Here is a 16,474-nt window from a genome sequence, read left to right as displayed (position 1 = left end):
TAATATATAGCTAACAAATGAATGGAACGAAGATATAAAACCACTAGTAAACTTAACTAACTATGTGTGACAAACTCGATCTATAAATCCTATCAGCGAGTTTTAACTTTTTTATTACTCCACCAAATTATGCCATGTTTGTGAAATTTTTTTTTCTAATAATTTTTTTTTGACTAGTGAGTGAGAGGAGAAGGCCTCGTTCTAGTGTCATTTTCCAAGATATACTGTCGAGGAATTAAACCATACACCAAATATCCCCACCCACACCCCCCCTACCCCTCCCCCCCCCCCCCCCCCCCCCCCCCCCCCCCAAAAAACTCAGCATATCTACTTCTTTCTTTCTGAACCATCTCCATTTTCAAGAGAGGGTAAAAAGAGTTCTCAATACTCCTTCACCTTTATGAAGCATATATAGAACCAGTCTTTTCACATCTTTTTCTTTTCTTTTTTTTTTTCTCTTACAAGGAAAAAAATTCAATAATAATTCCTCCCACAAAAAAAAAAAAAAAAGTTTAGCTCCAGCCATCATCATCTTTACATACATCAAAATTAAGGTTTTCTTGGTGTTGTGTGTGTGTTTGTGTGTTGCAAGAAATTTTCTAGAGAGAAGAAAAAAAAACACTTCTTGATTCTAGTGAGAGAAACAAGAACAAGAACTAGAGAGAGAAAAAAGCAAAAAAAAAAATGCCCTTGGAAGGGATTTATTTAGAACCAACCTCAAAGAAGGCAGCAGTATTACCTGATCTCTCTCTACACATTAGCCCACCAAACTGCGATTCATCTGCCTCAACAAGAATATCGAGAAACGACGTCGTTTCGAGGTTCGATCTTTCGACTCCGAAGAACAACAACTCCTTCACCGAGCTCTCCTTAGCCCACCCAGCTAACGAAATCGACCTTGGAAATAGCTTTAATGGCGGAAGAGGAAGAACCCATCTTCACCACCACCACCACCACCGCCGTCAAGAAGAAGAGGGAGAAGTAGAAGAAGAAGAAGAACGGCCGCCGCCGCAAAACCCTTATCACCATATCTACCACCAAACCCAAATCAACAACCGTACTACTTTGCTTGATGCAGCAGCATCCGACGGTCTGAGGCCGATCAAGGGCATCCCGGTCTATCCCAACCGTCCGTTCCCGTTCTTGGGACACGTGGACAAGGATCCGAGGTTGCGGTTCGCCGGTGGCTTGGATCACCATATGCCATTGCTGAATCTGGGACCTAGTAGTAATGCTCCTCCCTCCTCCGCCTCCGCCGCCGCCGCCTACCGAGGCGGCGGCGTTGGTAGGTATAATGGGCTGTCGTCGTCGTCGGGCGGCGGGTACCAGGTTCACGGCCACCACCACAACTACAACCATCACAACCAGTACGGTGGTGTGGGGCCCAGCCACGAGCATCATGGGATAATGAGATCAAGATTCCTTCCGAAGATTCCGGCGAAACGGAGTATGAGGGCTCCAAGAATGAGGTGGACGAGTACTCTCCACAGCCGCTTTGTTCATGCAGTTGAGCTTCTCGGCGGCCATGAAAGTAATTTATTTATATTCAATATTATTCTCTCTCTCTCTCTCTCTACATTCTCTCTCTATATATTTATATATATGTTTGTGTTTTTTTGCTTGTTTTTGGATTATTGGGTGTAGATTTTTATTCATTCTTGTTTATTAGATTTATTAGAACGCATATTTTTTTTTTGGTGAAAAAAATTAAATTAATTAGAGATTGAATAATGTTAAATTTGGAATGAATTAAAAAACTAATAAGAGTAATGATGGAAAATTTAGGGGCTACGCCAAAGTCAGTACTGGAGCTAATGGATGTCAAAGATCTCACTCTTGCTCACGTCAAAAGCCATTTACAGGTACCCTTTCTTTACCCTCCCCTCCCAAAAAACATCTTCTCTCTCTAGTCAAACATATAGATACACAAATATCTGTATGTATATGTGTATGTATATGTGTGTGTATATGTACTCTTAATTTTGTTTATGTCTCTCTCTGCGTGTGGACTCCGTTAATTTCTCCGGCACAGTAGCCGATGAATGCACAGACGGCAGAGTCTGTCTGAATGAAAATATGTGAGAGAGAGAGAGAGAGGGAGAATTCATGTGAGAGAAAGAAAGTCAGAGAGAGAAAGTCATCATTATTCAATAATAATATGTTAGATTTAATATATTTTTTAATATTTTTTTTATCAAAACATCAACCTCGTGATTAATTAATGATGAATCCAAAGACATGTGTGTGTATGTGTGCGTTTCAGAACAAGAAGAACATTTACAACTACTCTCTCTCTCTCTCTCTCTCCTCTCTCTCTCCTCACACACAGTAGCACTAGGTTTACATACTATATACATATGTATACCTCTATATAATTTTTTCTTGTTATATATATTTTTTTAATTACCTCATTATTACGTGTAATTATCGATCTCTTATTATTATGTGTTAATTAAATTGAAAATGGTGACTTAATATTGCAGATGTATCGAACTATTAAAACAACTGACAAGCCAGCAGCTTCTTCAGGTACATAAATATTATATATAATTTGGATTATTGCAAACATCTCTGATCAGTTAATCAATTTTGAAGTAATAAATTGGAGGTCTCTTATAAAATAAAAAATAAAAAAATTATAATGATGAGATTTTTAATTTTGTGATGAATGAATGAATTGAAGGGCATTCAGACGGGTCGGGCGAAGACGATTTGTCGACAATAGGGAGTAGTAGTGTCGGTGAACGGGTCGGGTTGAGGCAATTCATGGATCATAATAATAATAATAATAATAATTCTTCTGTCGTCGGATCTTTTCAACAACAACCTGATCATCATCATCTAATTAACCCTTCCACCACTCCTACTTTGTGGAGCAACTCTTCAAGGTAAATAAAAACACACACACACACACGTGCATACATACACACACGTACACACACATATATATATATATATATATATATATATGTATGAAAAGTATATGTATATATGTAGATAAATATATATAGAATGCCCACGTACTAGCTAGATATTGATATATCATGTGATTTGGGAATAATAATAATAATTAATTCTTTTTTTTTTTTTTTTTTTATTATTTAGTGCCTTTTCTTTTTGCATGGTACCTGAAACTCAGAACTGCAGAACTCACGGCCACCATTTTTTCACTTTATTTTTTAAGAATAAAATTAAAGGGTTCTTGTGGGAGCTTTTGCTTTTCCTTTTATTTATTTTAATATATATTTTATTTAATTTTTTTGGAAGATTTTCACCTGAGATATGGGGTACTAAGAAAAAAGACATGGAAACACAATGAAAAAGCCAAAATTAGTACAATAGAAAGCAATTCCACACACTCTTATATATATATATATACACACACATACACTTTTTCTTTTCTTTTCTCTCCTTGGAATATAATAAATTTGAATTTTTTAATGATGTTAATTACATATTTAATTCTTAAAAGTTAAAAAACCTTGTTCTTATTCTCTTCACGAGGAATTAATTTATATCCCATGTAGACTATATATATATATACCACCAAAGAATGAATGAGCAGTTTTCTTGACTTTAAGTGATCTCCTTTTCTTAAAGTTGTATAGATATTGATTTTGCCTTTTCTTGATACTATATATCAATTATCTGACGTAGGTCTGAAAATCAAACCATACTACTTTGTACTCGATTCAAATTTGATGGTTAATAGCTCATTTGAGCTTGATTCTTTAACATAAACGATAAGCAAATTAAGCTTGCTAGCTCGAGCTCGAGCTCGAGCTCGATTATATATATATATATATATATATATATATATATATATATATATATATATATATATATATATATATATATATAGAGAGAGAGAGAGAGAGAGAGAGAGAGAGAGAGAGAGAGAGAGAGAGAGAGAGAGAGAGCGAGGATAAAATATGTATAATCGACATTGTACTGTGGTTCGACTCTTCTTTGTCATTTCTTCCGTCCAAAATCATTCATCTTTTCTTTTTTCTATAAGTTTGAAGTTTTAAATTGTCAAACTACGCGGCACACAATTATCTACGTACTGGCTTATAAAGCAAGCATCATATTTTGACCTAGCTATACTAGAGGCATCACGTTAATTATTTGTTCATCTATAATGTTTTCGTTTTGTTTTCGATATTATGGCATGGATAGTAATCAAAAGTAACAATTCTTCGACTAATGTGTGTATCTAGTATTAATATATATAGGTCAATTACAACGCTAACTAGCTTTCGTAATTTAATTTAAAAAATAATATGTAATTAATTGTAAGAATTTTCATATTATGCAACCATATATCCCAGCACTATATTTTGATTGTCACGTTTTTAATTGCTATGTTCTAACAAGAATTCTTTCCCACAGTAGCCGAGAGGGTTGGTTACAAACCAACGCTGGAGAATCGCATGGCCTCATCGGATCATTGTCCTTTCCCTGACAACAATCGAGAATTATTTACATACATCTTATGAGGTAATTAAATGATTCCTTAAAATTGACTAATTTCTGTTTTCGAACACCGAAAGAGATGCATGTATATATATATATATATATATATGTGTCATGTACATGCATGAAATGAATATTGTATCACTTCTTTCTATTACATTGTACTAATCATCTCTTTCTATGTTTGGATGACATGATTAACAAATTGCAGAAGAAAAGGGACCAAAAAGCAATATTAAATAATGTCTAATTATATTACAAAAACTCGAGCTTCGCGGTTTCACACTGGCCGGGGTGAAGGGAGAGCTTGTGAGTACGTAGTAGCTGATATTAAACATCTCCATTCGGAATATTGGATTCTTGGTTTTTATTTCTTCTCGGGTTCTTCGTTTTGTCAAGAAAAGTAAGGCACGAGAAAAAAAATAATAATAATAATATAAGTATATATATATGTATTTATATGCATATATAAAGAGGTATTGCCAATGAAGAAGATGAAGCAGCATCAGCTCTAACTCATTGGAAGTGTTAAATTCAGCTTGGCTTGTCACTCATATATTTTAACATATTTTTTTTTTACCTTAATTTTTTTTTATTACATTTTGTTTCTATCTTAGGATCTCCAAAACCCTAGACATATTGGGGTAATTAGTTGGATTTTGGCTGCCAACAATTTGCTAATGTAACAATTCAACTATGTATTTTGTTACGACGACGATGTTTATGTATCGAAAAATAATGGTAGGTGTAATTATTGTTTCTCTAAGGACTATGTGGTGTTCCTTTTTTCACTATTAGCTTTGTTTTTTGTTTTAGTTGTTCTTTAGCTTATATTTTTATTTTATTTTTTATTTTAAAAAATTTGAAAATTATTTTAAGATGATATATACATGGTGTTCTTACAAAATTCATTACCCTCTTGGCCATGATTTTTTTTATTTTTACTAGCTAGATTTATGTTTACTAGCAGCTCAAGTGTTCACAAAATAATAATAAAAAGAAATCTTTGCTAGCTCATATCATATGTGCTAATTTGATTTTCTAATTCATATTTCATATTATTGTTTTTTTTTTTTTTTTATATATATCTACTTATAGGAATTAAGTAGAAAATCAATTTTATAAATAGTATGAGAATAAATTAAAAACAATTTGACATATGTTCAGGTTTCACCGCTACTGCGGTATTTTTGTTTAGGTTTCACATCGAACTCACATTAATTAACATTAATTAAGCTTCTTAACTTTCAACTCATTGTCGACTCCCGTCTTTTCTTCGTTCTCCATTCCTTGGTGTTTTCTCTAGATCTCCGCAAGTTTTAAATCCGACAAAAACCGTTTATTCAATAACAATAAATTTCTTTATTAGGGGTCCCAGACTTGCCAAACTTGTGTTTTCCTTGCACATTTTGATGAAAAATTTAGTTTCCATATTTTTTCTTCATGCAGCTGCAATATGGAAAAATTACCTGGACTAAAATAAACATAAAACCAACAAAATACCTCATAACAAGCACAAATTAAAATCTAAAAGTAATGAAATAGAGTGTAAAATCATATATATATATACTCATTACACCCAAATTTAGACTTTTGCTCGTCCCGAGCAGAACTCAACAAATATACAAAACTATAGTACCACATTCACAAGGATCGATTTGCTTTTAGTAGGTTCCCCTAACGAACGAGTTAACCGTCGCACATACAATAAATCCATTAGCGAAATACACAATGAAGTCGCAAACATTAGCGACATTTTTGCAGTTCTTACCGCAACAGTTATAGACATTTTTGAATTTATCGTTGCAAACATTAGAGACGTTTTTGCATTTACCGTTACATTGTTTTTAATACATCTGCGACGAACATTTGAGTCCGCCGTTATTCTCAATTCAATTTTGCGATGATGTCTACTAGCCATCTTTTTTGGCAACCCCACATTACAAAATGCTAGTGGAAGCAACTGTTGCATTAATACATGACATTCATCACTTTCAATCCCCTTACTTTGTCTTCATTAACACAACGGACTACACTAGTGCATACATTATAAACCTTAACATTTGCTATAACATCAGAAAACAACCTTCTTAGAATATGCATACATCCTGTGATATTTTCCCAATTTCAGAACGAGATTGGAAAATAATGGAACAAACATGTTTGACAGTGACTTTTTAACTTTACAATGTCCTCCTTAGCATTGTAAAAATCATCATATTTGTTAAGAATGTTTAACAACCAATTAAGCAATAATTCACTAATATTTTCTCAATATGCATGACATCACGATTATGACGTATGAGATTATATTTCCAATAAGGCAATTCGAAGAAAAAACACTTCTCTTCCTCCAATGAAATGTATGCACTGCTTGGCTCTACGGCAAATATAACAATGATTCCATCTATTTTTAATAACACCTCATCTGTTAAATAAGTTGGACCTATCCCACTGCAATTTTAAAACATGAGCGAGGTTCACTTATTTTCCCAAAAATAAAAGCCCCACCAATTCTTCCTTGATACTTGTTTTGTGTTCCTCTTTCCCAATTTCGGGCACAAGATCGTTACCTTCAAAACAGTAGAATCCCCAGATCAAATCCGATAAATTTGCTGCAAATCAAAATTCTCTTCAGAGATTATAATTTCCTTCTCTTACTTTAAACAAGCACCGACCGAGCTGCGATGGTGGAGTGACATACCCAATCGAACGATGGAGGAGTTAAATATTTTAATGCAAAAAGGATATGATGGGAATGTTTAAATATTTAGATTTATGTCAAATCCAATGTTAATTAAAATTAAAACAATGGACTTTTACTAAAAATCAAAATGTAATTGTAATGTGTTAGGGGTGTCCCTAATTTCCCTATAAAAAACATTGTTTGAATTGTTGCTCTTAACAACCTGTCATTGATAACAACCTATAGAAAAATTAGTACCCAAACTTATTATTGCGGTCAAGATCTAAAAGTTCGAATTGCGCCAATCACTCATTCTTTCATTTGAAATCCCTTTTTTTTTTCCCCACAAAAAATAGGCGAAATCTCTTGCCTTTGTGGCCCCGTTTCTTTTGATGGAGAAATGTAAACTATGATGACTGAACGGTTCGTTAGGGTAACGGATCTGAGCCTGGTGCCCACAGGGAACTCACTGTCATTTGAATTGACATTATCACACTGCGATTCCAATTCGATCCCAATTTTTTTTTTTTTTTTTTTTATTCTGAAACAATATTTTTCATTTTGATTCTAAAAGTCCTGATTCCGATTTTTAGGATTTTTCGAAACATAATTGAAATAAGTATTTGATTATGATTTTAATATTCAAAAATATTTTCTAAGATTCCATTTTTTTTTCTTGACATTAATTATATTACAATCAATTAATTATGAATGATAAATGATAAAATTGAAAATAATTCAATCAATGTTTCATTATAAATGTAAAATGACGAATAATTTGAGAAAAAAAAAAAAAAAAAAACTCTTTGTAAAGACAATAATACTGAACATAGGGAGTATTAAATATAATTAGCGAACAAGAACTCAACAATTGATCAAGATTATGAAAAAATAGAAATTGAATCCCACAATGCTGATTGCCAGTGTGACATACATAACATTAAAATTCATATTAGTTAGTAGGGAAAACATTTCGATTCTCTCATTTTCTAAATTCGCTCTCTTTACTTTAACAACTCTAGTCTCAAATTTAAATTGCCGAATATATTTTCAGAATCCTAAGCCTCCCAGCTACCCGACATTGTAGTTGTCGATTAGGGGTTAGTGGGTGAGTTATTAAAGTTAGAGCAACTCCAATGGAGGAACTAAATGAAGTATCAAACTAAAAAATTACCACTTTGATACTCAAAAATTAAAAAATCCTCCTCCAATGGAGGCATTAAAGTGAGAATTATTTTGATACTCAACCAGCCCGAGGTGCGAAAATACTCCCTGGAAAATGAGGTATCAAAAATATAACCACCCCATTAACCTATCACTATTTGACATATGGCATTTAAAAATATAATTATTCATATATTTAAAATTTGATAATCTATTTGATATTTGTGGTTGGAGTGAATTTTTTTTCGAGAAGTATCAAAGTATTATATCAAGTATCAAATGAATGTTTAATGCTTTATTCTGATATCTCCCCATTGGAGTTGCTCTTAGTTTGAAGGGCAAATTACCAAAACCCCCCTGAGGTAAGCCTAAATAACGAAAATCCCCCCCATGTTCTCGTAATTACGAAAACCCCCCTGAGGTATGCAGACGTCTTACAAATCGCTCTAACGGTGTTAGACTCGATAGAATCTTTTTGATTCTCCCGAATATTCCTCCGATAATACCAATTTTGCCCTTGTACACGAAATTAACCTTAGGGGGGTAATTGTAAGCATTTTAATGTTACGCCTCCACCAATCATCACCATCCACGTCATCATCTTCTTCTTCCTCTGGAAAAAATCTCATGGAGCAAAAGCAGAGCTCCGCCCTACTCCACCACCGCCACCGCCTCTATCAAGAACAGACCAATTCTTGGCACAACCAAGACACCCGCCACGTGGACCTCCTCTCCGCCGTCGATCTATCTCACCACTTCCCTTACCACTCAATCCCGAAACCCGAATGGCAATGCAACAGTAGTAGCTTGATCAATAGAGAAAAAAGAAAAGCACAGGTTTCATAATAATAATAATAATAATACTACTTATGTTATTTATGGGATCTGATTTTTTTTTTTTAATTTTAATTATTTCTTTCGTTCGTGTTTTAAATCTCAGTTCGATATCGAAGAAAACAACGAAAACATAGTCGAAGCAGAGGAAGAGAAATCGGAGATCACCGCGAAAACCGAAATGGAAACTTCCGGAAACACTTGTTCGAAGGAAAGCTCCAAATTTTCCGAGGTTCAAAAACCTGATTATATTCATGTTCGGGCGAGACGGGGCCAAGCCACTGATAGCCACAGATTCGCCGGAAACCTACCGGCCGACGTCTCTCAGGTGGAGTCTCTCAAAGTGCTGAATTTCGCCGGAAGCTACTTCAGCGGTCCAATCCCGCCGGAGTACGGCTCGTTCAAATCGCTCGAGTTCATCCACCTCGCCGGAAATTTCCTCGGCGGCGCAATACCGCCGGAGCTGGGGAATCTGAGATTTCCGACGCAAATATCTCCGGCCAAATCCCTAAACAACTCAGCAACCTCACGAAACTCGAATCGCTCTTCCTCTTCAAGAAGCAACTCACCGGAAAACTCCCGCCGGAGCTCAGCAAAATCTCCACCCTCAAAATAATTTCTTTTTCAGCTTTTTTCTTTTATTTTCACATATTTAACAGAAGGATATAATAGACATTTCACGTTTTCGGTTAAAAAAATTCGGTCAACCGTTAGTCAAGGGGGGTTTTCGTAATTACGAGAACATGGGGGGGATTTTCGTTATTTAGGCTTACCTCAGGGGGGTTTTGGTAATTTGCCCTAGTTTGAATTGGTTGCATTAGAATAGGGAGTTAATTATAAGAGATATTTGCCTTTACTTGAAATATTTGAAATGGGTAGTTGTGGGATTCGCATACCCTTTTACTTGGTCTATGTCTGATACTATATTGAATGACCACCCCAACCAAAAGTTTGATCTGTTAGTGAAATGCATCATTTAATATTAATATCCCTAACATGTAAAGACGTAAAGAGAGAATAACAAGTATTATGAATTGCTATAAAAATGCGTAAGATGTATTCTTTTTAGCACACGACTCCCTAAATATATGGATGAGGTTTTAGAGTATAATAAATAGTTTGCTAAACAAAATAGAATCATAGGGGGGTATTTTCAAACATTAATAATACAAAGAGTTTTTTTAACAATGGAAGTAAACATATAGGTATTAAAGGTAATAAACTGATATGTTTCTTTCAATAAAAAAACTAAAAAACAAGTTTTAATAAACATGAATCATAAATAAAAAATTGGGGTTTTTGTACATAAGTCCCCAACCAAACATCTTTATTATTCTAGGTGTAGAGGCTATATCTCTATCACCAATAAGCCCATCCCTTTAATATTTATTATAAATAAAGGAAACATCAATGTATATATGCCAATATTACCCTCAACCCTTTATACCCAATTATTAATTGTAACCCAAATTTAATCAATTTTGTCCACAAAAATCCAATTTTGACAACAAAAATTCAATTTTGTCTTTTTTTTTTCAAAATCTTTTTTTGTTTGCCGCCGGATTCCAGTGTTGACCGGCGGTCACGCCGGTCTCCAACGTTGACTTTTCAAAATTGGAGCATACTTTAATATGCTCTAATTTCATCCTTAACTTAATTTAACCTCAAATTTTACAGATTATTCAGTTTTGACCCAAAACTTTTTTTTTTCAAATTTTTTTTTTTTGCCGCCGGATTCCGGCGTTGACTTTTCGATTTTTTTTTTCTGTTCCGGATTTTTTCGCCGGTTTCCGCCGTTGACCGACGGTCTCCGGCGTGACTTTTTTTAGTGTTTTTGGAGTTTATTTATTTTTATTATTTTTTTTTTGTTTTTTTTTTACGTCCGCCGCTAAACGTTGACCGTAGTTGTGTTGTCACTGACAGTAAATTAACGCAATTGTACTGTAATGACAGTTAATTAACGTAATTGTACTGCCGTTGATAATACATTTATGTAATTGTCTTGCCGTTGACAGTAAATTAATGTAATATTTTTATTTTTTGTTATTTTTTTTATTTTGTTTGATTTGTTGACAAGTCAACGTAATTATATTACTGTCGTTGACACTAAAATAACTGTAAACACAATAATATTACTGTCAACAACATCAGTATTATTATTTTTTTGGGTTTTTTGTTTTGTTTTAGTTATTCACAGAGTAACGTAATAATATTACTGTCTATTATTGTAATATTACTGTAAACACAATAATATTACTGTGGTTGACGGTAATATTACTGTTATTATAGTAATATTGCTGTCAATCACATCAATATTATTATTTTGTTTGAATTTTTTTTGTTTGTTTGAGTTATTCACGGAGTAACGCAATAATATTACTGTTTATTATTGTAATATTACTGTGGTTGACGACAATATTACTGTTGTTATAATAATATTACTGTCACTCACAATAATATTAATTCTTTTGGCTTTTTATTATGTTTACATTTGTTGAACGGTCAACATAGTATTATTACTCTATTACTCAGTAATAATGAGTTTTGTTGTGTTAATATTACTGTGCTAGAGATTAATATAGCAATATTACTGCGTTAAACTGTAGTTTAGTTAATTTTACTGTGTTTAACAGTAATATAGTTAATATTACTGTCAATCACAGCAATATTGCTGTTTAAACGAAAAAAAAAAGTTACAGAAAGAAAGAAAAGAAAAAAAAAATCGAAAAAGTCAACGCCGGAGACCGGCGAAAAAATCCGGAAGAGAAAAAAATAATTAAAAAAAATTTGAAAAGTCAACGCCGGAATCCGGCGTGAAAAAAAAGTTTTGAAAAAAAAAAAGTTTTGGGTCAAAATTTAATAATTTGTAAAATTTGGGGTCAAATTGAAGTTAAATTAAGTTAATGATGAAATTGGATCATATTAAAGTATGAAGGGTTATTTTAGTCCTTTACAAAAATCTGGACTATGTGTGGACTTATTGGTAAATGAGTTTTTTGTCTGGATCTCTATATGAATAAGTACCCATTGATGGTCTTATTTGTAATGACCCCTAAAAAATTTATCTTATATTAAAAAGAAAGATATTTTGAATGAAAATCTAAACGTAAACCTATTGGCAATTTTGTCAATTAATAACTCTCTAATTTAAGACTATGATAATTGTTCGGTTCATAATTTAAAATACTTTAATATTTTCCTATTCTTTTGAGTACTGATATAATCCACTTCAACTAATTCCCTATATTCATGCAATCCAATTCCTTTTTCGTTTTTTTTTTCTTTTTTTTTTTGTTGCAGAGTTGTATATTTTTATTTTTTTTCAGATTTTCCTTTTCCACAGTAACTCCTTACTAACTCCTCGTGGGAAAAGTTAGAACCCCATGATCTCAACCCCATTACAAATTTTACTCTATTTAAACTGATGAAGAACTCCAGCGAAAAACATAAATTTTTTTGTTCGTCTTCTTCTTGCTCACTTTTTTTTTATTCCTCCTCTTCTTCCTCACCAAGATTTTTCAACGTAAATAATTGCTTTCTACAAGTAAAAAATACGATTATTTATTTAGATTTATTTTACATCATATGTTTAAGTGTCACAGCACATAATAGTTGCTAACGATTTGGATTTTTCTGTACAACCCAGGCATAATTTCCGTTCACAATGATCCACGTGTGTTAACCATATGCCTTCACATAATGTTCATCTCTTTTATTGTCCGGAAGGAGTCACTGTCTGTTAACGTTGGAGGCACAACAATTGTTGTAACGTTAGTCGTATTGTTTGGCAAATTGGTGTTCCAACGTCTTAGCGGGAAACCTCGTGTTGAATCTGAGTTCACTACAATATAATCCAACAATGTATTAATAGGTAGTCAGTCCCGAATTTGCACCACTCTTAGAATAGTTTTATCACATCTTTCAAACCCTACGGCAGCCACTTTCCCACATTGTTATTTCTTTCTTCTACTTTTTTGTTACCCACCAATCACATATGTGCAAACCCATCACCATAACTCATTTATTTAACTGCTATTTTTCCCACATTCTTCAAAACTCAATTTGTTAATCTCAACTCCCGGCGCCCTATATAAATATCATTCGGGAAACTATTCCTCCTACATAAATTATTTTCTTTCCCTCTTTTTGTCTTTCATGACATAAACATACTTCAGCGTACACAATTATTTATTTTTGTTTAACTTTACCAACAATTCCCTGTGTTGGATATGTTCGTTTCCAGCACCTGTTATATGCTAAAGTTTTGATATTATTGTTGGACGTTGTAATGTTAAATTTAAGAATATTCGATATCTCTACATGCTATTTTTTTACAGGAATTTGAATATGCACTATATTGCACTTATTCAAGTATGACACTATTGTTAGTAAGAGATTTTTTGCGCTAAAAGTGGCGTATTTATATTAATTTTAATCGCCGTTTCACTATTTATATGTGTTAAATAATTGTGTTGCTTTTCCAATTGTAATACCGCTTCGAATAAGGTAGAAATCTCATGAGATGAAGATGAGTAAAAATTCTACCCCGACAATCGTTGCCTACAAATAACGGATGCGGGATTTGAATCCATCTACAGTGAAAACCAAAATAATGAAACAGAGAAGGCCACCAAACCATTCTTCAACATAAGCAATTGCTTTCTACATGTAAACAATACAATTATTTATTTAGATTTATTTTACATCACATGTTTAAATTTCACAGCACGTAATAGTTGCTAAAGATTTGGATATTTTTGTACAACCCATGCATAATTTTCGTTGACAATGATCCATGTATGTCAGCCATATGCCTTCACATAATTTTCATCTCTTTTATTGTTGGGCATGAGTCGCCGTTTGTTAACGTTGGAGGCACAACAATTGTTGTAACGTTAGTCACATTGTTTGGCAAATTGGTGTTCCAACGTATTCGCGCGAACCTCGTGTTGAATTTGATTTTACTACAGTACAATCCAACAATGTATTAACGAGCAGTCAATCCGAAATTTGCACCCCTCTTAGATTATTTTTATCACATCTTTCAAACCCTACTGCGGCGGCCACTTTCCCACTTTGTTATTTATTTCTTATATTTTTTTGTTACCCACTAATATAATCACATGTCTCCAAACTCATCACCACAACCCCTTTATTTAACTGCTATTTTTCCACGTTTTTCAAGAACTCAATTTGTCAATCTCAACTCCCAAAGCCCTATATAAACATCATCTAGGACACTATTCCTCCTACAGAAATTATCTTCTTCCCCTATCTTTGTCTCTCGGGGCATATACATACTACAGCGTACACAATTATTTATTTTGGTTTAACTTTACCAACAATTCACCTATGTTGTATATGTTCATTTCCAGCATCTGTTATATGCTAAAATTTTGGTATCATTATTGGACACTGTAATGTTAAATTTAAGAATATCCGATATCTCTACATGCTCTTTTTTTACAGGAATTTGAATATGCACTATATTGCAATTATTGAAGTATGGCACTATCGTTAGTTAGAGATTTTTTGAGCTAAAATTGGCGTGTATTAATTTCAATCGTCGTTTCACCATTTATATGTATTAAACAATTGTGTCACTTTTGCAATTGTAATACCGCTTCAAATAGGGTAGAAACTCATCAGATGAAGATGAGTAAAATTCTACCCCGACAATCGTTGCCTACAAATAACGGGTGTGGGATTTGAATCCATCTACAGTGAAAACCAAAATAATGACACGGAGAAGGTCACCAAATCATCGTTTAAATTTCGTACGACACAACGTTGTAGAGTAATCCGACCAACAGAAATGATCAAGTTCGCATACGACGTGAACGACGAGAACGGCTATTGGTCCAATGATACGAATATGTAAGACTTTGACAATGATCACAAATATTATGATGGTAGTGACGAGGATTGCTCGAATGATTCAGACCTGTTAGACTTTCCAAACGATCGCAAATATTCTGATGGCAGCGAATCGAATTAGTTTAATCGAAGAGATATTTATATTTTGTGTTTTTTTTTTGTTCTTTTAATTTATTTTATTTTTACAATGTTCAAACTATTAATTATGTCTACACATCCATTATATTTTCTGTCCAGTTTAGGTTTTAGTTTTTTTTTCCCTCTTTTGATCTATTTCTGGACTTTAGTTTCTAATTGTAGCGCCCCGCCCCGAGTAGCAGGCACCTCGTGGCGGAACACCACTCAACATGCAGTACATTCAATGACCCCAAATACGCTCCTCAATTTTTCAATGACCAAAACATTAAACCCCCAATATCTATACCATCGTGTTTACAAAAGGAGGTTCTATTACAAGTCGACTTCGACACCACTTACTCTATTACAAAATTCTCGATCAAAGGATTCCTATACGGAACATAAATAGAGATACCTCTCGACGAGACTAATCGGAGGCATACACGAGCTTTAACTCTTAGTATGAAATTTTAGGTATAAATCTTTCTTTTACCTGCGCATTAATATCAGAAAGGAGAAACGAATAAGTCCGAATGACTTAGTGAAAAACATATGATCCATGAGTATGATGAGAATCAACAGAACAGAACATATAACGAGAGACTTTACAAGAATTTCATTAACAGAAGTGTAACATGTCCAAGAGTGTAACATGTACGGCTTGAGTTCAATATTTGGTGGGGTCTCCAACCTTGTAACTCCCAACAAGTAAAAATCATATCACATCCTTATCCCTCCACTCCGTCCCGAGTGGCCACTCGGTCGGAAACAGGCATGAGGCACGACCGGAACGTGCCGATTCGGCTCAGGAACATTTAACTCCAAACGAACGTGAGTCCGAACCATCAGGAGGTACCATTCGGGAGACCAGTCATCGTCAGCCCAATACTGCCCGATCGTCTTGCCGAAATGGTCCTAGGGCCCAGCTCCCCCAAGAGCGTCCTCAAGGGTGGGGACAGTAGGTTCAAGAATCAATATCATTCCTTTTAGGAATATCAAGTCATTCATTTCAAGAATCAATTCAAGAATCAAGTCAATCATTCACAAGATAAGTCACGATCATGATAATTGAATATCAAGTCTCAGGATAATGAACATGTTCAGATTTCAATTCAAGCCAATGAAGAATTGTCGTGAATATGGAATTCAAGAAGAACAATAAATTCCATGTCAGGTTCCAAGAACGAGTATATCAAGATCTCAATGAATTCAATAAACATGAGATTCAAGTTCGAGCCAACAAAATATTTATTCTCGGAAAACATTCAAGACAAGATTTTGAGAATAAATATAATTCAATATCGATTCAAGGAAAATGTT

General features: G+C 33.9%; 2 protein-coding genes across 4 annotated transcripts; both read left to right on the top strand.

Moving 5' to 3' along the window:
- Positions 1-354: 354 nt before the first annotated feature.
- KAN (Homeodomain-like superfamily protein) lies at positions 355-4,500 on the top strand. Of its 3 annotated transcripts, none has more exons than XM_012985393.2 (5): positions 355-1,531; positions 1,786-1,862; positions 2,484-2,529; positions 2,684-2,888; positions 4,393-4,500. In XM_012985393.2, the coding sequence occupies exons 1-5, from the start codon at positions 685-687 to the stop codon at positions 4,463-4,465; spliced, it is 1,248 nt and encodes a 415-aa protein (XP_012840847.2). In that variant the 5' UTR covers positions 355-684; the 3' UTR covers positions 4,466-4,500. The 3 variants fall into 3 exon arrangements, with proteins under 3 accessions (XP_012840847.2, XP_088681604.1, XP_088681603.1); XM_088825478.1 differs by having other exon boundaries at positions 361-1,531; positions 2,693-2,888; XM_088825477.1 differs by having other exon boundaries at positions 361-1,531; positions 4,396-4,500.
- Positions 4,501-8,866: 4,366 nt separating this feature from the next.
- LOC105961133 (uncharacterized) lies at positions 8,867-9,873 on the top strand. The gene is made up of 2 exons (XM_012985375.2): positions 8,867-9,163; positions 9,267-9,873. The coding sequence occupies exons 1-2, from the start codon at positions 8,888-8,890 to the stop codon at positions 9,774-9,776; spliced, it is 786 nt and encodes a 261-aa protein (XP_012840829.1). The 5' UTR covers positions 8,867-8,887; the 3' UTR covers positions 9,777-9,873.
- Positions 9,874-16,474: the final 6,601 nt, after the last annotated feature.

Source organism: Erythranthe guttata, chromosome 11, assembly GCF_056151865.1.
Source record: "Erythranthe guttata isolate IM_541 chromosome 11, IM_541, whole genome shotgun sequence".
NCBI classification, from domain to species: Eukaryota; Viridiplantae; Streptophyta; class Magnoliopsida; order Lamiales; family Phrymaceae; genus Erythranthe; species Erythranthe guttata.
This window is presented reverse-complemented; position numbering and strand designations above follow the sequence as displayed.